The sequence below is a fragment of the Schistocerca cancellata genome, chromosome 5 (assembly GCF_023864275.1).
Source record: "Schistocerca cancellata isolate TAMUIC-IGC-003103 chromosome 5, iqSchCanc2.1, whole genome shotgun sequence".
NCBI lineage: Eukaryota > Metazoa > Arthropoda > Insecta > Orthoptera > Acrididae > Schistocerca > Schistocerca cancellata.
In genome coordinates, this window is record NC_064630.1 from 144158256 (window position 1) to 144181082 (window position 22827).

At 40.2% G+C, this 22827-nt stretch overlaps 1 protein-coding gene across 1 annotated transcript in view; it reads left to right on the forward strand.

Moving 5' to 3' along the window:
- The first annotated feature begins 219 nt into the window (after positions 1-219).
- LOC126188289 (zinc finger and SCAN domain-containing protein 2-like) overlaps positions 220-22827 on the forward strand; it is a 172693-nt gene continuing 150085 nt past the window's right edge. The window contains exons 1-2 of the mRNA XM_049929873.1: positions 220-549; positions 10584-11486. Coding sequence (XP_049785830.1) covers positions 385-549; positions 10584-11486 — 1068 coding nt within the window. The 5' untranslated portion in view covers positions 220-384. The remainder of the gene's footprint in view (positions 550-10583; positions 11487-22827) is intronic.

A 22827-nucleotide genomic window follows, 5' to 3' on the forward strand; every position in this document is an offset into this window, starting at 1 on the left:
ATGATCTAGTTATTATAGAATAGAGAGAATTGCTACAAATAAAAACCAAATATAACAACAAGCATAGAAAAATAATTAACTCTCAACATTCGGCTCTTCCCCCGAGGGTTCAGGTCCGTGGAGCCGTAATTGCACTTCTGGGGCTAGACACAAGTCAAGGCTACAGCGTCTCTTTCTTAAGGAGATCGTTGGTTAATTTACTTTAAGAAGCATCTTTGGTTTAACGCAAGTGACATGTTTGTTGTATTGACGACTTAATGTCATCGAGGGCATTGAGTAGGAGGAATAATGAGAAAAGACCGGCGCCTAGAGAAAGAGGCGCGCGTGTTGAACAAGACGCGATGTTCCTAATTGTAGCAATAGCAAGGACCCCGACAGAAAAAAATGACAGCCGTTCTTGAAAGTGTGCCTTTAAGCACCGAGGAGTTCAATGAGCTGTGCAGACTTTGCGCGGCGAAGACAAATGTCTTAGTCGGCTTACCAATTTTTGAAGATGAGGGAGATACCCGTCAGATTTTCAAAAAGATAAAAGCATGTTTACCGGTGCAGGTATGCTGACACTTTTCACTACTCGCAGCAGTATTGCCTCAAAAGTGCCCGTCCTGAACTAAAATTTAAGCCCCAAGAGTAACGGAAGAGTGAAGATTTGTATTCCTCCTGCCTGCAACCTTACCTATCAGTTGCCTTAAAATAGAATGCATGAAAGTAATTTCCAACCTACTGCCCATATTGAGCATATTGCATCGCACTAGCTTCTTTAATATGTAGACAATCGCGCTCGTTCATATGCACTTTGCTGATTTGGATTGTTGTGTAAAATCTACAGCTCATGAATCGGTATGCTTCGTTGTGAGACGTGTTCACAGCTATTTTTCGTTTTGTTTGGGAATACGTAAAGTACTCATCGTTAGCCCATCAAATACCTTGTGATGTGCCGACAGCTCTGTTTTACGTGCACACGACAATACGGCGTTTATTGTTTACACATAAGACTAGCTGCGTGTCTACAGTACACACCGTTTGAGTATTAGAATGCAACCCAATAGCCTGCATGATTTCGTGTGTCTGTATAAACAAAATTTTTACCTTGAACCACAAGTTTACATTAATGATGTTGTTGTATTGTTAGACCTGGTTCTGTTTGAACTGTAATCCTTCAGGTAACCCATTGAATGCGAGAGTTTTCTGTTCGTGATATCTGGTTTATTTTTCCTCCCAAAATACACATTTTGACATTTAGTTTGGCTTCTGTTTCGTGTTCATTGACGGAACTGTATGTGTGGAATGTGTCTGTTAATTATTCGTTTAAAATAAAAACGTGACACTCAAAATATAATTTATTTTTAATGTAACAGTTAATCATATTAAAAGATGAGTTCATGCTGCTTGTTTTCCGTAAGATTAGTTTTACTGCATGTTGATTACTTATATAGTGCATTTATTATTTAAGCACTTCGTATGTTTTAACAGACACTGCTGTGTTGCAGTTATGGTCTCCCTACACTAGGTAGAAGCTTTAGGGTAGCCCAAACACAGTTCAGATATTTGTTTTCGTTGTTACTGTGTTACATGAACAAGATTTTGCATTGCATCTGGGATAACAAGTTCAATGAAGTTTCAAACACACAATTAAAGTTTCTTCATTTTATTTAATTTTCTTCCATGGACCTTTAGTATATTGATTGAACCCTGGGAGATTCATCCAACCCACTTGCCTTCAGAAGACAACATTTAAATAGTCATGGATAACATCATCAAACTGGAACAGTGCTTTGTCTTGTTGAATTACAGTGGTGTACTGCAGTGCCAACCTGCTTCACCTCAATGTGTAATGTTGTAACATGTCATGATGAATTGTGCTAATGACAATAGGTTATGCAAACATGCATTGAGCTCCTCAGACTTACATCTGGCACACCACGAAGTCAGTGGTTACCATTCACTTAACTCTAGAAACTGATAAGAGACATTCACTTAATGCAGTTAAACTACTGGGATGCTCCATGTCTTGCACACATTGGCACTGAAATTTATTTTCCTGTGGTTTAATAGCATCTCCTATATTACGGAAAATGTGTGTTTATTTCCAGAAATTGCTTTCTGCATGTGGAAGTTTTCTTGCATTTGTGTAAGGTATTTGTCATTGTTGTTTATTCTGGTTATTTTAAAATCTTGTCCCATGTTTGCAGGAGGGTGGTTACAGTGTTTAAAATGCTCTGGAAATGTGGAATGGCTTGTTTCGTACTTCCAACACCTGATTTGTTCTTTGTACCACATTTTAAAATTCCTGCATGTTATGCCTGTGTATATTTCATCACAACTTTGATATTTAGGTTTGTACGTTCCTGATCCCTGGAATTCATCCCTCTCGATTGTTGGTTGGCTAAAGTTTGGCTGTAGGGTTTGGATAGTTTTATATGCTATTTGGAAGCCCTGTTGCTTAGGTATGTTTTCCACTCTGTGTGTTAATTTATGTGTGTAAGTCATAGTGTACCACCTGCTTCTTTTCTGTGTGATGATGTCATTATGTAGTATGTGTGTTGAGTGTGTTTGTGAGCTTGCATCTTTTGATATTCTGGAAATGTGTTTGCTTTGTATTTGTGTTTTTATTTTTTGATTGAGTCTGTGTACTACATATGTGTCATACCCGTTGTTCCTAGTCATTTTTTATGACTGACTCATTTCTTTTTCGTAGTTTCTTTTGTTGGATGGGATGCTGTTTAATCTATGCAACATATGTCTTAGTGCTGCAAGCTTCTGGTTGTGGAGATGATTAGGTGTGGAATGGATAATTGTGTCTGTGGCTGTTGGTTTTCTGAAGATGTTAAATATATGTTTGCCATTTTCTTTTATTATTGTTCTGTCAGGAAAATTTATTTGATTTTCTTTTTCTTTCACATTTGTGAGCTTTAAGTTTGGATGTGCTTTGTTGATTTCAGAGTAGAGTTCATCAATTTTTTTGTTTGGCTCATGTACCAGACAAATAATGTCGTTCACATATCTGTACCAATATGTGATTTTAAATCTTTTATTAGTGGTTATATTTTCAAATATATGATTTTTTTAGATTACTGCTAAAAATACTTGCTAATATTCCTGTTATTGGGGATCCCATGGGCAGTCTATCATTTTGCAGATAATATTCATTTTCAAACGGAATTAGTTTTGTTTGGTTGTCAGTCTCAACATATTTGTTGTTTCTGTAGTGAGGTTGCTGTGGAATGTGAGATTTTGTTCTACAGTGCCTATTGTTTCGGTGATAAGGGTGGAGCTATACATTTTTTTCTATGTTATATGAAACATTGATGCTGTGTGTGGTACCTGTACGTTTTGGATGTGTTCTATTAGGTCTTTGTTTATCACTGTTCTGTTGCTTTCTGTTTTGTAGTGTTTTGTGGTTAACTTTGGAAGATGTTTGGCTATGTAATACGTTGGGGCTTTCCTGAAGTTAATAACGGGTATCACTGGCATGCTGTCCTTATGTATTTATGGTTGGCTGCGGAGTGTCGGTGCTTGTGGGTTTTTCTGTGTTATGTAGTATTTCTGTTTATCAGTAAGCACAAATTTGATGTTTTTCAGTGTTCATTTCAGGTTTGCCTGAAATCATGTATTTGGATCTGATTTCAGTTTTTGTATTGTGTTGGAGTTTGTGTATCCCTTGGTTTTTCTGATGTATTATTCTTTGCCCATAAGTACTGTTACATTTCCAGTGTCTGATCTTGTTTTGCAGTGTTATTGTTATAAACTTTTGTTTTAACGTTTTCATTGTGGCTGCTTCTGTTCAGTTATTCTTATTATGTGTTTTCCAATTTTTTAAATTATGCTCTTTATTTCTTTTCTTTTTTTTTTACCACTTCTTTCATCAGTCCTATGTGTATTTCACAATTATTATGTTGTTCCTCAGATGTGAGGATGTGTTCAGTTTCTACTCTGAAATTTTCTGTGTATTGGTTGTTAACCTTGCTGTTGGTGCAGTGTTTCAACCATTTTTCCAAGAGCATTTTTTCTTGTTCGTAGTTCTGTCTGTCAGGTTAACTAAATATGAGTGGAAATGTGTTAATGTTCTTGTGGTTTCACATGCCAAATGTAAATGTATTTTTGTGTCTTTTTTATTGTTAGTTTCATTATTTTCTGCTTCTTCTCATTTTGTAAATATTTCACTGCTGTGTATGTGTTGTGTTAAGATTTTTCTATCAGTGCCATGGGAACTACGGGGTTTTCTATGTTGTGTGCTAATTCTAAATGAGTTTCTTACAGTATCATGTTTAGGTACTGTTTTTTTTAATATAGTATCTTAATTGTGTTTAGTAACCAATACCGTTCTGCAAATAACTTTTACTTTTGTGCCACTGCAAAACTGTTTTTAACCTTTTACTTTAATGTAATGTGGAATTTAGTCATTCGTTTTGCAGATTTTGTTGAATTTTATGTGCAATGTCGTGTTATGGAGCCTCGTGTGTGTGTGTGTGTGTGTGTGTGTGTGTGTGTGTGTGTGTGTGTGTGTGTGTGTGTGTGTGTGTGCGCGCGCGCGCGCGCGTGTGTGCGCTGACACAGGATGCTTGACATAGCTGTAGTAATACGTTCAGCTGAAGAGAGACACACACACACACACACACACACACACACACACACACACACTGCCTGTTTTTTTTTAATAAGTGTGGCAGATTGCATCAACCCATGGATGATTTAGGCAGTATTAAACAGAGTGCATATCCATTTAAAACTTCCTAAATTGGTCATGGGTTTGAGCAGGCTTGCTACCCTCCAGCCAAAAATGATGCCATGTGTGGCTATTACGAATATGATAGAAAGTTTAAATTTTGCAAGTTGGACTTAACATCCCGTTATCTCGCAGGAACAGAACTGCACTTTGCAAATCTCGTAGTTATAATTCTCTGTCTAAAATGTGGAAAAGTGTTAAGTGCAATTTTTAGGGTAAATATTAGTTAGCTGTCTTGTGGAGACTTAACATATGGGCTTACATGGGCAACTACTGAGAAGATAGTAATAATACACTTGTGTTCCTGCTCCTCCTCCACTTTGAATTTCCTAACAAGTATGCAGGGAAGAAACAATACAGTAACAGACAATTTTTCACTGTACAAACTCATGGTTTCATGGAGATATACAGGCCTACTTACAAAATTATTTCAAGCTTTCAACCATGTGAATTGGAGCTTTTTGCTTAGTGCTTCTGGCCATTGTCAAGTGGCAGCTGTTGTGTAATTTCTACTGCTGTCTATGGTGTCACCAGTGCTCACTGCAGTACTATACAGGGTGTTCAGAAGGAATGTCTCATAATTTGTGAGATGATTCTACATGTGAAAATAAACTGTAAAAGTCCTATAAACGTGTGTCCGATTTTTTATTGTTACGGAACTGGAGCTGGTTGAAGACTGCACACATACATAAATGATTATAAAGAAAAATGTGAATATTACTTGCTGAAATGCTATGTAGATGCTGTGGTGGACAGAATAATGGTGGAACAGATGACTGATTCATCCTACAAGCAGTGTGGGGATTCTCCAACATGTGGCAGCACCATTATGTCACACCGAGGCAACAGCTGCGAGCATACCCATTTTACGTCAGGTATTGTAATGGCAGTGCCTGTGTGGCTGTGAGAGAATGCCAGAGACATTTTCCTGTTCCATGAATCCCCTGTGTCAGAGCATTTCCTAGGATTTTTCAAACATTTTGTGAATCTGGAATAGTACCCACTGTACACATAACATGAGAACATTGAGGCCGTCCAATTAGTTGAGGAATGGGAAGATATTATTGCAACGGTACAGCGGATTCCCACCACCTGTACCCAGTATAAGGTGCATTAGCGGTCAGCTCCATATTCCACAAATATCAGTGTGGCATATGTTACATTCCGAGGGCTTATACCCATTCCTTGTGCAGCCCATCCATTTGACTCCAGGTGACTCAGTAGGCAGGCAACAATTTTGTGAATTGTTGGCTGTACACAGAAACATTGTGCAATACACTTCATTTACAGATGAGGCTACATTTACATGCAAAAGTATCATGAACACCCGCAGTTCTCATACATGGGTGTTGGAAAACCCACATGACACCAGGGAAACTAGGTTCCAAGTTAGGTTTCCTGTGAACACTGAGCATGGTATGATGACCCAGTGATAGGATTGTGTTCCTGCCAAGTTACATGTCAGCCAAAGCATACACACATTGCTTGATAGAAGACCTACCTGCACTTTTGGAACTCCTGACATTAGACCAGCAAAGGCAGATGTACCTGCACCATGCTAGGTCACCAATTCACTCTACCAGACAAGTATCCCACTACCTGAATAACATGTCTCTACAATGGTGGATTGGCCGTAGCAGACCCATTAATTGGCCTACCATGTCACCTGACCTAACACTATTATCCTTTATTTATGGGGCTGATTAAAGGGGAATGTGCATGCAACAAAGATGAGTACATGTGAAGAACTTGTCGCTTGCATCACCAATGCTGTTGCCCACATTAAAGCCCACCAAGATGATGTTCATTGTGCAACACAACACATCCTCCAGTTATAGCCAACTTGTTTATAGAGTACTCTGAGGACATTGCTTTGGACACAGTTCCTGCAGAGCCTAGTTGCTTTTACTATTATGTAGATGACACATTTACTGCCTGGCCACATGAATGTGAAAAGCTGGGAGTGCTCTTTTATCACATCAGCAACATTCATCATAACATCAAGTTCACAACAGAAATAAAGATGGATGGTGCCTTGTGGGCTCTTGATGTCCTCATCTAAGGAAATGAGTGCCTCAACCACAGTTTTTACTGGAAACCCACCCCCCACAAGGAATGGTACCTGCAGACAACCAGACAGAAAAGTTCTGCTCTGAGGACCATTATGCATCAAGCAGCAATTGTTTCGGATGCTGAAAACTTGCTGGAACAACTGAGCCTCTTATCAAAAGTTTTTAAGGAAAACAGCTACAACAAAAAAAATTTGCAACCCATTTCACAGAAGGCACATGTGTGGAAGGCCCCTGAGGAGGACATGAAGAAGCTTGTTGTTTTGCCGTTCTGTGGCTCAGTAAGTGAAAGATTATCTAATTCCTAAAGAAGCATAAACTCAGTTCCGTCTTCAGGCTGCCATCAATGATTTGACAACTCATGAGGTCTGTGATAGATAATATAGGCCTTGGAACACCAAAGATATATAAAATAGTGTTCGTATGTGGACAGTGCTACATTGGACAGGCTTTACTTATTATTGAACAGTGCATATAGAGCATGAGAGGCTTTTTTTTTTTTGCCTGTGGTGTCCTGAGAAATCAGTGGTAGCAGAACATGCTCTGGAAAACAGACACTGCATTCAATGAAGCATCTGTTGTTAAAGAGACAAATGGTTTCCAGAATAGCACCATCAAAGAAGTGACTGAAATAAAAATTTGTGATAACCTCTTTGATAAAGGGAGTAGCTAGCAGCTAGGCATGAGATTAAGAAACACATCTTTGAACTATATGATGTTAAGGCAGAGATCAAGGGGGAACTAGTCAGTGGACTAATAAGTTCAGCTCATGAAAGATCACCAATAGAGAAGGTGAATAATACCATATGTACATTTAGTATGTATATTTTATTCTATTGGTAATAAATATTTACATCCAAGCACATTTTTTTCTAGTTGACATTCACCACATTGTATGGTGGCGCATTCCTACTAAATATACAAAACACAGTCATGGGAATTGTGAACATCAGGTTATTGTGTAGGAGAAAGGTGTTTGTGTTTGAAAACTTACAGTAAAATCTGTAGATATCTGAATCTACATCTATATGCGAAGTGTTTGGAAGAGGGTACTCACCATTGTACCAGTTATTAGCACTTTTTTTCTGTTCCATTTATGTATGGAGTGTAAATGTCTCTGTGCATACCTTTAAATAGTCTAATATTGTCTTTGCAATACCTATGGGAGTAGTAAATAGTTGTTATAGTTCCTAGATTCACCATTTAACCTTAGTTCTTGAAACTAAGTAGGTTTTCTCAGGATAGTTTGCTTGTACATTCAAGTATTTGTCAGTTCAAGTTTTTCTGCATGTCCTGATGCTCTCCCATTGGTCAAACAAACCTGCAACCATCTGTGATGCCCCTTGTTGTATGTTTTCAGTATCCTCCATTAGTTCTATTTGGTATGGGTTCCACATACTTGAACAGTATTCTAGGATATACCCTACTAGTCTTTCATAAACTAGTCTCCTTCATAGACTGATTGCGTTTTCCTGCTGTTATACTAATGAACTGGAGATTGCCACACTTTTTACCTATATTTTAGCCCATGTGACTGTCCCATTATTTATTTATTTATTTATTCTTTGCCCATGGACTCCAGCTGAAAATCCAGCTGAGAGTATTGGGTGTGTCATACAATAGGCTATCAACATCAAACTTGATTTCATTATATATAAATGAAACAAATAATTAAACAGAAAAAGTCTATAAGCATATAAAGGTATTACATGTTTCACATTATATATACACACAAATCCAAATAACATACAGAAATGATAATTTTTGAAGGTACATTTCAGTAATGATATAACATATTTAAACACCATCTTAGTATTCATTCAAACTGTATATACATTTCTCTGTGAGATATAGTTTCAGATGATTTTTTTAAAAATTTTAGGTCTGTTTCTTTTTTAATGATTTTGCGGAGTTTAATAAAAAGTTTCAGATGATTTTTAAAAAATTTTAGGTCTGTTTCTTTTTTAATGATTTTGGGGAGTTTAATAGAAACGTTTTGCCTGCTTCTTCAGGGGCAGTCATAGACAATTTTAGATTTCTGTTTATCATGCAGTAATTTTGATTTCCTCTTGTACTGTGTTTGCGTACATCTTTATTTAGGAGGTGTTTATTGCTTGACCTTACTGCCATTATGCTTTGGTATATGTACAGTGAATATACTGTCATAATATTATAGTGTACAAAAGCTTGCCTACAGGTCTGTCTTGGTGGTATTTTTGCAATGCATCTCACTGCCCTTTTCTGAATTGTGAATGTTCTTTTTAAGTAGCCAGCTTGTGCACTTCCCCATATATGAGCTGAATAAGACAAATGTGGGAAGACAAGTCCATAATACATTGATCTGAGGGCTTTATCATCCACAGTCTTAGCTGTTTTATGCATGATGAAGATCTGTTTGTTTATCTTTTTACACAGTGCATCTATGTGTCCCCCCATACCACCGAGGTATTCTTATGTGTTGACCGATATTAGTTGTGACTAATTTGTATTGTATTCATAGGATATCACATTATTGTCTTTTGCGCAGTGCACAATTTTAAATTTCTGAACATTTAAAGAAAGTTGTCAGTCTTTGTACCATTCTGAAATTTTATCATGATCTTACTTAATATTATATGACATGAACTGCAAGGGTTCCAACACACTCCTCTGGGGCACATTCAAAGTTACTTTTACATATCTTGACGATTCTCCATCCAACTGCTTTCTCACTACCAAGAGTCCCTCAATACATTCACAAATTTCACTTGTGCTAAGATTATGAGGTATGCCTATAGCATTGAAATGAGAATAATAATGGATGTACTGAGTGCAGTGCCAAGTTAGGAGAATAAAGTGTTGTTGAAATGAAGTGATAAAGATTATAGAAATCTGCAAACTCTCAAGTGATCCATTTTTGCTATTGATGGAATAACAGAACCAGAATTTCTTATACACTCCCAAAATTTGTTTTCTTGCCTGCGAAGTATAGGGTGTTATACATTTGACTAAATTTGCAAATGTATGAGATCTTACATAATACTTTCCATTGAAAATGAGGAGACAAAGTTTTTCTTATTCTACTGCTGGTCTCTTGTCAGTGCAGTACCAGTGGTCAAAAGAGTACCCTGTTATTCCGGAATCTGAAGTTCCTTGACAGAATGTGTGATTGTGTGACTTAAGCAATTGACAATCTATAATAAAATAAATTTATTTCCTGCATAAGCCCCTCTTTGAACTATGTCTGCCGTGTAGTGTTCTCTGTGAAAATGAATGGAACAAGTAAGTAACTAACTAACTCACATCACATTGCTTAAATTCTCTGACCATTTCTTAGAAGTTGCTTCAAACTATCAGTAACCACTGTGGCCCCAATGCTCCAGCAAGGTACATGTCACTGTTTGTTTGTCAAATCATTGATGTTATTCTTTCATGGGTATGGAAAAGTCTTTGATATAGAGAACTGTTGTAAGAAGGACTATACAGGTTGAGATGGATACCTACTGGTATAAGTTCTTGAGACTGATCTCTTTGTAAAATGAAATTGATTGTCAGTGAATAATACATGCAATAAGTGCGTAATTGAGCTATATATACGGAGATGTGATACAGTTCCAAAAAGGTAGTTAATCCTGTTACAAGCAAGGAAAAAAAATTGTCTTAAGCTAACTACTGAAGGGATGAAGTAAGTCTGTGTGGCTATATTGTTTTTGAAAATATTACACATTTTGTATGTGAGTGTGCTGTAACTGACTGTGGCCTACAGTGATTCTAAAATAATCCCTATAATGTAATATATGTGTGTTTTGTAGGTTGCCAGTACTGATCGATTACCCAAGATGGTCTGTGAAGAATGTGTATACAAGCTAGATCTACTGTTCGAGTTCCGCGAGCGGAGTTTACGCACAGAACGCTACCTGGAAAGTGTACTGGCCAAGGTTGCTGGAACATTGACAGCACCACCCACTGCAGACTGTCCTACGTTGGTGACGTCCTCTTCCACGGTATCCTCTGCCTCTCCCATCCAGGTGACGCCAGTCGCTACTGCCACACTCACACTGACAACACCGGTGTTGCTGTTGGCACCTCTGTCAGTGTCAAGGCCACTGCCATCTGCTTCTGTGACATCAACTGCAGCCGGAGCTGAAGGTTCTGCACATATTTTACCAATGCAGGTACAGCCTGTAACACCAGTACAAAACCACTTGCGACCGTCTTGTGCTGTGGAGTCACGTGAACCACATGTAACAGCAGTGACATCACTACAACAAACGAGGTCACAGGTACAAATAGGCCCACACACTTTGCTACAGCAGGAGTCTCCACCGCCAAATCCACAGCAGCAGCAGCAGCATCATTATCAGCAGCAATTTCCTAACCAACACCACCAACAGCAGCAGCACCACCATCATCGCCATCAGCTGCAGCAGTCACAACCACCACCACCACCACCACCACCACCACCACCATCACTACCCTCAAGGCTGCGGCAACAGACACAGCAAATTCAGTCCCATCACCACCTTAATACTCACTGTCAAACACAACTGCACCAACCTGCTCAGCTGCAGGAACAGCGTCAGCATCTTCTTAATCAGCAACGACAGGACCAGCAACAAATATTATTGCATCAGCAACAGAAGCATCCAGCCCAAGATCCTCAGCTTCAAATTCCATCTCAACCACAGTCAATGCAACAAAGTATCTGTACTCAGGTTGGTTTAAAAACTGCAATTCTCTTCATAGTTTTGCCACAATGTACCTTAGGCTTTATTCTTTGTAATTATTTTATTTTATTTGTGCTTAATGTTTAGTTTCTATTCTGTTCTGGTGTAACAGTTATCCAGATATAATGCACATAATAACATGATTGATTTTTAAAATTATAGAATGCAAGTTTCTGATAATTTACAGAATGGATATACGCTGCATCATATTGTGAACCATAATTTGTCTGTGAGTTTTCATACCTAAATTGACAATTGCAAGATAAGCATTATTAGAGACAAGCCTCACTTGTATGTAATGCATTGCAGCTTAAGAGGTACTATAGTCTTGGGCCTAAGGATTTGAGGAGAGGCTGGTTCTGAAATGAGGTCATTGTGGCTGGGTTTTTAGGTGGATGCATCTGATGACAGCTGGTGGAGTCCTTCTACCACTTAATCTCTGCTGTTCAGAACCACATTGGTGGAGTCTTTGTTGGTAGGTAGGATTTTAAGGTTGGGAACTGTTTTGAGATGACGGATAGTGATTCTTGCAGATGTAAGGTTAGCAGTGTTAAGCAATTTGAAGAATGATGGTGAGACAAGGTTTGAGGTCAAGAAATTCTGGAATGTTAACAGGTAGTGGGGTGGCTCAGGGTTGGATGGAGAAGTGAACTGAGTCAGGCAGAGTTCAACATTGGCTTTGGTTTGAGTCTGATTGGTAGGTTTGGTGGCCAAAGTGTTTTCACTGTAGGGACTGGGAGAAAGAGAGAATGCCTTTAACAAGTCCTGCCCCACTCCCAAATTCAGTCATACTAGACTTGTTAAAGACCTTTTCTCTGTCTCCCAGTCCCTACTGTGGTAATACCTTTTCACCACCAAACCTACCAATTGGACTCAACCCAGTGCCAATGTTGAGCTCTGCCTGACTCAGTTCGCTTCTCCATCCAACCCTGAGCCACCCCACTGCCCCTAAATCACTCCCTGTTATCATTCCAGAATTTCTTAATCTCAAACCTTGCCTTACTATCATTTACCAAATCCCTCAACATGGGACATACCCTTGTGCCCACAGAAAGAACCACAATCTACCACCTAAAAAAGATCCTAATGTTAAAATCCTACCTGCAGACAAAGGCTCCTCCACTGTGGTTTTGAACCTCAGGGATTACTCAGTGGAAGGACTCCACCAGTTATCAGATGCATCCACCTACAATCCCTACCACAGTGACCCTATTCCAGAAATCCAACAGGGTCTCCAGTCTCTCCTCTAACCCATAAGCCCATCCCAGAACCTCTTCACTGAGCCTCTCTCTTTCCTCTCCCCTACCACTCCCAACACTCCTACCTCCTATATTCTTCCTAAAGTCCATAAACCAAACCACATAGAATGCCCCATTGTGGCCAGTTAGTGTGTCCCAACTGAGATAATCTTTCCTCTTGTGGACCAACACCTTCAGCCTATTACCCATAACCTACCCTCCAGTATAGAAAACACAAACCATTTCCTCCACAAATCTCCACAGTTCCTGTTCCTTTACCACACAGTGCCCTGCTCATCACTATTGATGCCACCTTCCTCTACACTAGCATCCCTGATGCCCATGGCCTTGCCACTATTGAACACTACTTTTCCCAACACCCGCCTGATTCCTGACCTACAAAGATCTTCTTGGTCACTGTGACCAGTTGTATCATCACCCACAATTGCATCACCTTAGAAGGTATTGCTTACAAACAAATCCACAGGACAGCAATGAGCACCCACATGGTACCATCCTATGCCAACCTATTCATGGACCATCAAGAGGCATTCTTCCTAACCAGCCCGAATCACAAACCCCTCACCTGGTACAGATTTATTGATGACATCATGATCTGGACCAAGGGTGAGAACCCCTGTCTATACTCTTTTAGAACCTCATCTTACTCATTCGCTTCTTTTGGCCATCCTCAACCCGACAAACCACCTTCCTCGATGATGACCTCTGCTATATAGGTACCCCCATCCATATCAAACATGCCAACCACCAGCAATCCCTCCACTTCAACAACTACCACCCATTCCGCACCGAGAAATCCCTTTCGTACTGCTTAGCCACCCATGGCCGCCGCCTCTGTAGTGACAAGCTTTCCCTCTCCAGATACACCAAGGGTCTCGCTAAGGCCTTCACAGACCGATATTACCCTCCCAACTCTGTACAGAAACAGATCTCCTGTGCATTATCTCTACATCTACATCTACATCTACATTTATACTCCGCAAGCCACCCAACGGTGTGTGGCGGAGGGCACTTTACGTGCCACTGTCATTATCTCCCTTTCCTGTTCCAGTCGCGTATGGTTCGCGGGAAGAACGACTGTCTGAAAGCCTCTGTGCGCGCTCTAATCTCTCTAATTTTACATTCGTGATCTCCTCGGGAGGTATAAGTAGGGGGAAGCAATATATTCGATACCTCATCCAGAAACGCACCCTCTCGAAACCTGGCGAGCAAGCTACACCGCGATGCAGAGCGCCTCTCTTGCAGAGTCTGCCACTTGAGTTTGTTAAACATCTCCGTAACGCTATCACGGTTACCAAATAACCCTGTGACGAAACGCGCCGCTCTTCTTTGGATCTTCTCTATCTCCTCCGTCAACCCGATCTGGTACGGATCCCACACTGATGAGCAATACTCAAGTATAGGTCGAACGAGTGTTTTGTAAGCCACCTCCTTTGTTGATGGACTACATTTTCTAAGGACTCTCCCAATGAATCTCAACCTGGTACCCGCCTTACCAACAATTAATTTTATATGATCATTCCACTTCAAATCGTTCCGCACGCATACTCCCAGATATTTTACAGAAGTAACTGCTACCAGTGTTTGTTCCGCTATCATATAATCATACAATAAAGGATCCTTCTTTCTATGTATTCGCAATACATTACATTTGTCTATGTTAAGGGTCAGTTGCCACTCCCTGCACCAAGTGCCTATCGGCTGCAGATCTTCCTGCATTTCGCTACAATTTTCTAATGCTGCAACTTCTCTGTATACTACAGCATCATCCGCGAAAAGCCGCATGGAACTTCCGACACTATCTACTACGTCATTCATATATATTGTGAAAAGCAATGGTCCCATAACACCCCCCTGTGGCACGCCAGAGGTTACTTTAACGTCTGTAGATGTCTCTCCATTGAGAACAACATGCTGTGTTCTGTTTGCTAAAAACTCTTCAATCCAGCCACACAGCTGGTCTGATATTCCGTAGGCTCTTACTTTGTTTATCAGGCGACAGTGCGGAACTGTATCGAACGCCTTCCGGAAGTCAAGGAAAATGGCATCTACCTGGGAGCCTGTATCTAATATTTTCTGGGTCTCATGAACAAATAAAGCGAGTTGGGTTTCACACGATCGCTGTTTCCGGAATCCATGTTGATTCCTACATAGTAGATTCTGAGTTTCCAAAAACGACATGATACTCGAGCAAAAGACATGTTCTAAAATTCTACAACAGATCGACGTCAGAGAGATAGGTCTATAGTTTTGCGCATCTGCTCGACGACCCTTCTTGAAGACTGGGACTACCTGTGCTCTTTTCCAATCATTTGGAACCTTCCGTTCCTCTAGAGACTTGCGGTACACGGCTGTTAGAAGGGGGGCAAGTTCTTTCGTGTACTCTGTGTAGAATCGAATTGGTATCCCGTCAGGTCCAGTGGACTTTCCTCTGTTGAGTGATTCCAGTTGCTTTTCTATTCCTTGGACACTTATTTCAATGTCAGCCATTTTTTCGTTGGTGCGAGGATTTAGAGAAGGAACTGCAGTGCGGTCTTCCTCTGTGAAACAGCTTTGGAAAAAGGTGTTTAGTATTTCAGCTTTACGCTTGTCATCCTCTGTTTCAATGCCATCATCATCCCGGAGTGTCTGGACATGATGTTTCGAGCCACTTACTGATTTAACGTAAGACCAGAACTTCCTAGGATTTTCTGTCAAGTCGGTACCTAGTATTTTACTTTCGAATTCACTGAACGCTTCACGCATAGCCCTCCTTACGCTAACTTTGACATCGTTTAGCTTCTGTTTGTCTGAGAGGTTTTGGCTGCGTTTAAACTTGGAGTGAAGCTCTCTTTGCTTTCGCAGTAGTTTCCTAACTTTGTTGTTGTACCACGGTGGGTTTTTCCCGTCCCTCACAGTTTTGCTCGGCACGTACCTGTCTAAAACGCATTTTACGATTGCCTTGAACTTTTTCCATAAACACTCAACATTGTCAGTGTCTGAACAGAAATTTTCGTTTTGATCTGTTAGGTAGTCTGAAATCTGCCTTCTATTACTCTTGCTAAACAGATAAACCTTCCTCCCTTTTTTTATATTCCTATTAACTTCCATATTCAGGGATGCTGCAACGGCCTTATGATCACTGATTCCCTGTTCTGCTCTTACAGAGTCGAAAAGTTCGGGTCTGTTTGTTATCAGTAGGTCCAAGATGTTATCTCCACGAGTCGGTTCTCTGTTTAATTGCTCGAGGTAATTTTCGGATAGTGCACTCAGTATAATGTCACTCGATGCTCTGTCCCTACCACCCGTCCTAAACATCTGAGCGTCCCAGTCTATATCTGGTAAATTGAAATCTCCACCTAAGACCATAACATGCTGAGAAAATTTATGTGAAATGTATTCCAAATTTTCTCTCAGTTGTTCTGCCACTAATGCTGCTGAGTCGGGGGGTCGGTAAAAGGAGCCAATTATTAACCTAGCTCGGTTGTTGAGTGTAACCTCCACCCATAATAATTCACAGGAACTATCCACTTCTACTTCACTACAGGATAAACTACTACTAACAGCGACGAACACTCCACCACCGGTTGCATGCAATCTATCCTTTCTAAACACCGTCTGTGCCTTTGTAAAAATTTCGGCAGAATTTATCTCTGGCTTCAGCCAGCTTTCTGTACCTATAACGATTTCAGCTTCGGTGCTTTCTATCAGCGCTTGAAGTTCCGGTACTTTACCAACGCAGCTTCGACAGTTTACAATTACAATACCGATTGCTGCTTGGTCCCCGCATGTCCTGACTTTGCCCCGCACCCGTTGAGGCTGTTGCCCTTTCTGCACTTGCCCGAGGCCATCTAACCTAAAAAACCGCCCAGCCCACGCCACACAACCCCTGCTACCCGTGTAGCCGCTTGTTGCGTGTAGTGGACTCCTGACCTATCCAGCGGAACCCGAAACCCCACCACCCTACATTGAGGTCCTGCTTCCCAGAGTACCGCTGTCTGGCCACAAAGGAACACTCCCCTCGTGACTCAGTACCACCTAGGACTGGAACAATTGAATCATGTTCTCCGTCAGTATCTCAACAACTTCTTATTGTGCTGTGAAATGAGGAATATCCTATGCACTATTCTCCCCATATCTCCCATAGTGGTATTCCACTACTCAACAAACCTACACAATATCCTCATCCATCCCCATTCCATTTCTTCTGCCAATCCCTTGCCTCATGGCTAACATCCCTGCAGTAGACCTAGATGCAAGACCTGATCCATGCATCCTCCCACTTCTACCTATTCCAGTGTGGTCACAAGGATCATCTATCCCATCAAAGGCAGGGCTGCCTGTGAAGGAGTCATGTGATCTACACGACTAAGCTGCAACCTCTGTGCTGTGTTGTACAAGGGCATGACAACCAACAAAATATCTGTTCCTCCCCTCAAACCTCCCAACTGCACCTGTCACCCCATGTCCTTGCATACTCCCAAAAGCTGCACTTTACCTTCCCCCACCCCCTACTCTGCTATCCCTGCTCCTCCCCACCCCAGCCTCCTCTTTTCCCCCACCTCCCAGATTGCTTCTTCCAGCAGGCTCTGTCATTAGCAGTCCGACCACAGTGGCCATATTCGGTGGTCATGTATGTGTGAGTTGTGCTGGTATGAATGTGTGTGCATTGTCTACTTTAGAGAAAGGCCTTTTGGCTGAAAGCTCAATATGTATACAGCCATTTTGTAGTGTGTTTCTGTGACTCAACATTTCCTCTATATGGTGAGTAGCAATTTTTCTTTTTCGTAGTATTGTCATGATTCCATAATCGATTTTCCATTATTTGATTTAATGAGAATGTGGGAGACAGATACATATATCTTTTCAGATTCTGTGTGGTGTATCATGTTAAATCCCATTATGTCAGTGTGTTATTGCTTAGAGGATACTCAAGTGTTTTGACTGTTTCAGAGAAAAGTTACTTTGGTTTCGGGAATAAAAGATAAGAAAAGTATGAAAAGAATGTTGTGACACATAAAAACAAAACTCTCTTGAATCAGAAAAATTTAACAAAAAATCCAGGATGGAAACAATTGAGAAACATTAGGAAATGCAATTAATTACTTGAAATATAGCCATAGATTTACAGATTTGTGTTTAAGGCACAGATGGAAATGTTCTTCAGTTTCTTTAGCTTTTCTGAAGATTTCACTTTTATAGATTTTTTTGTAAGTCTGAATTCTCTTCAACCTTCTTATGGAAGTAACTGTTTGTTAGTTTAAATTATGGGCCTTCGTTTTGTTCTTAAGATGACAAATTAGTGACTGATTTTCAGTACCATATGTTATAATAATCAGATGATTCTTCCAGTTGTGGGAAAATTAAGTTTTACTTTGTAAAGTGTTGCCAAACCCTGTATAACTATCAGAACCCAGTTTTCACATTCACATTTATTGGTTTCACTGTCACTTTTCAACTGAACCTAGACCTCATATAAATTCATCTTAGTTTATTATTAAAAGTAGTAATGCTAAATTGTTGATCAAGGACAAACCCCATAGAAGCCAAGTATGGCATTTAATTACTTCTTTCTCTTGGGTGGCATCAAGTTTTCTGTGGCATATTACTTTGCTGAATCTGGCACAATTCCCTCTCAGTTGATGATGTACACAGAAAACTGTAAGTCTTTCTTAACAGATACTGTATTTTGGACTTTTACTTTCAAGCTGTTATCCTTCATGCTTTGTGGCATTTCACATATTAGCTGACAGAGGTCATTTCAAACCATAGGGCATAGCTTTGTGCCTGGTATGTTGTTGTTGTTGTCGTCTTCAGTACTGAGACTGGTTTGATGCAGCTCTCCATGCTACTCTATCCTGTGCAAGCTTCTTCATCTCCCAGTACCTACTGCAACCTACATCCTTCTGAATCTGTTTAGTGTATTCATCTCTTGGTCTCCCTCTACGATTTTTACCCTCCACGCTGCCCTCCAATACTAAATTGGTGATCCCCTGATGCCTCAGAACATGTCCTACCAACCGTTCCCTTCTTCAAGTCAAGTTGTGCCACAAACTTCTCTTCTCCCCAATCCTATTCAATACTTCTTCATTAGTTATGTGATCTACCCATCTAATCTTCAGCATTCTTCTGTAGCACCACATTTCAAAACCTTCTATTCTCTTCTTGTCCAAACTATTTATCGTCCATGTTTCACTTCCATACATGGCTGCACTCCATACAAATACTTTCAAAAATGACTTCCTGACACTTAAATCTATACTCGATGTTAACAAATTTCTCTTCTTCAGAAACGCTTTCCATGCCATTGCCAGTCTACATTTGATATCCTCTCTACTTCGACCATCATCAGTTATTTTGCTCCCCAAATAGCAAAACTCCTTTACTACTTTAAGTGTCTCATTTCCTAATCTAATTCCCTTAGCATCACCTGACTTTATTCGACTACATTCCATTATCCTTGTTTGCTTTTGTCGATGTTCATCTTATATCCTCCTTTCAAGACACGATCCATTCTGTTCAACTGCTCTTCCAAGTCCTTTGCTGTCTCTGATAGAATTACAATGCCATCGACGAACCTCAAAGTTTTTATTTCTTCTCCATGGATTTTAATACCTACTCCAAAGTTTTCTTTTGTTTCCTTCACTGCTTGCTCAATATACAGATTGAATAACATCGGGGAGAGACTACAACCCTGTCTCACTCCCTTCCCAACCACTACTTCCTTTTCATACCCCTCGACTCTTATAACTGCCATCTGGTTTCTGTACAAATTGTAAATAGCCTTTCGCTCCCTGTATTTTACCCCTGCCACCTTCAGAATTTGAAAGAGAGTATTCCAGTCACATTGTCAAAAGCTTTCTCTAAGTCTACAAATGCTAGAAATGTAGGTTTGCCCTTCCTTAATCTAGCTTCTAAGATAAGTCGTAGGGTCAGTATTGCCTCACGTGTTCCAATATTTATACGGAATCCAAACTGATCTTCCCTGAGGTCAGCTTTTACCAGTTATCCCATTCGTCTGTAGAGAATACGCGTTAGTATTTTGCATCCGTGACTTATTAAACTGATTGTTCGGTAATTTTCACATGTGTCAGCACCTGCTTTCTTTGGGATCGGAATTATTATGTTGTTGTTGTTGTTGTGGTCTTCAGTCCTGAGACTGGTTTGATGCAGCTCTCCATGCTACTCTATCCTGTGCAAGCTTCTTCATCTCCCAGTACCTACTGCAACCTACATCTTTCTGAATCTGCTTAGTGTATTCATCTCTTGGTCTCCCCCTACGATTTTTACCCTCCACGCTGCCCTCCAATACTAAATTGGTGATCCCTTGATGCCTCAGAACATGTCCTACCAACCGATCCCTTCTTCTGGTCAAGTTGTGCCACAAACTTCTCTTCTCTCCAATCCTATTCAATACTTCCTCATTAGTTATGTGATCTACCCATCTAATCTTCAGCATTCTTCTGTAGCACCACATTTTGAAAGCTTCTATTCTCTTCTTGTCCAAACTATTTACCGTCCATGTTTCGCTTCCATACATGGCTACACTCCATACAAATACTTTCAGAAATGACTTCCTGACACTTAAATCTATACTCGATGTTAACAAATTTCTCTTCTTCAGAAACGCTTTCCTTGCCATTGCCAGTCTACATTTTAAATCCTCTCTACTTCGACCATCATCAGTTATTTTGCTCCCCAAATAGCAAAACTCCTTTACTACTTTAAGTGTCTCATTTCCTAATCTAATATCCTCAACATCACCCGACTTAATTCGACTACATTCCATTATCCTCATTTTGCTTTTATTGATGTTCATCTTATATCCTCCCTTCAAGACACTATCCATTCCGTTCAACTGCTCTTCCAAGTCCTTTGCTGTCTCTGACAGTATTACAATGTCATCGGTGAACCTCAACGTTTTTATTTCTTCTCCATGGATTTTAATACCTACTCCGAATTTTTCTTTTGTTTCCTTTACTGCTTGCTCAATATACAGATTGAATAGCATCGGGGAGAGGCTACAACCCTGTCTTACTCCCTTCCCAACCACTGCTTCTCTTTCATGCCCCTCGACTCTTATAACTGCCATCTGGTTTCTATACAAATTGTAAATAGCCTTTCGCTCCCTGTATTTTACCCCTGCCACCTTTAGAATTTGGAAGAGAGTATTCCAGTCAACATTGTCAAAAGCTTTCTCTAAGTCTACAAATGCTAGGAAAGTAGGTTTGCCTTTCCTTAATCTTTCTTCTAAGATAAGTCTTAAGGTCAGTATTGCCTCACGTGTTCCAGTATTTCTTCGGAATCCAAACTGATCTTCCCCGAGGTCGGCTTCTACTAGTTTTTCCATTCGTCTGTAAAGAAGATTGTTCGGTAATTTTCACATCTGTCCACACCTGCTTTCTTTGGGATTGGAATTATTATATTCTTCTTGAAGTCTGAGGGTATTTCGCCTGTTTCATACATATTGCTCACCAGATGGTAGAGTTTCGTCAGGACTGGCTCTCCCAAGGCCGTCAGTAGTTCCAATGGAATGTTGTCTACTCCGGGGGCCTTGTTTCGACTCAGGTCTTTCAGTGCTCTGTCAAACTCTTCACGCAGTATCGTATCTCCCATTTCATCTTCATCTACACCCTCTTCCATTTCCATAATATAGTCCTCAAGTGTATCGCCCTTGTATAGACCCTTTATATACTCCTTCCACCTTTCTGCTTTCCCTTCTTTGCTTAGAACTGGGTTTTCATCTGAGCTCTTGATGTTCATACAAGTGGTTCTCTTATCTCCAAAGGTCTCTTTAATTTTCCTGTAGGCAGTATCTATCTTACCCCTAGTGAAATAAGCCTCCGCATCCTTACATTTGTCCTCTAGCCATGCCTGCTTAGCCATTTTGCACTTCCTGTCGATCTCATTTTTGAGACGTTTGTATTCCTTTTTGCCTGCTTCACTTACTGCATTTTTATATTTCCTCCTTTCATCAATTAAATTCAATATTTCTTCTGTTACCCAAGGATTTCTACTAGCCCTCTTCTTTTTACCTACTTGATCCTCTGCTGCCTTCACTACTTCATCCCTCAAAGCTACCCATTCTTCTTCTACTGTATTTCTTTCCCCCATTCCTGTCAATTGTTCCCTTATGCTCTCCCTGAAACTCTCTACAACCTCTGGTTCTTTCAGTTTATCCAGGTCCCATCTCCTTAAATTCCCACCTTTTTGCAGTTTCTTCAGTTTTAATCTACTGGTCATAACCAATAAATTGTGGTCAGAGTCCACATCTGCCCCTGGAAATGTCTTACAATTTAAAACCTGGTTCCTAAATCTCTGTCTTACCATTATATAATCTATCTGATACCTTTTAGTATCTCCAGGGTTCTTCCATGTATACAACCTTCTATCATGATTCTTAAACCAAGTGTTAGCTATGATTAAGTTGTGCTCTGTGCAAAATTCTACCAGGCGGCTTCCTCTTTCATTTCTTAGCCCCAATCCATACTCACCTACTACGTTTCCTTCTCTCCCTTTTCCTACACTCGAATTCCATTCACCCATGACTATTAAATTTTCGTCTCCCTTCACTATCTGAATAATTTCTTTTATTTCATCATACATTTCTTCAATTTCTTCGTCATCTGCAGAGCTAGTTGGCATATAAACTTGTACTACTGTAGTAGGTGTGGGCTTCGTATCTATCTTGGCCACAATAATGCGTTCACTATGCTGTTTGTAGTAGCTTACCCGCATTCCTATTTTCCTATTCATTATTAAACCTACTCCTGCATTACCCCTATTTGACTTTGTGTTTATAACCCTGTAGTCACCTGACCAGAAGTCTTGTTCCTCCTGCCACCGAACTTCACTAATTCCCACTATATCTAACTTTAACCTATCCATTTCCCTTTTTAAATTTTCTAACCTACCTGCCCGATTAAGGGATCTGACATTCCACGCTCCGATCCGTAGAACGCCAGTTTTCTTTCTCCTGATAACGACATCCTCTTGAGTAGTCCCCGCCCGGAGATCCGAATGGGGGACTATTTTACCTCCGGAATATTTTACCCAAGAGGACGCCATCATCATTTAATCATACAATAAAG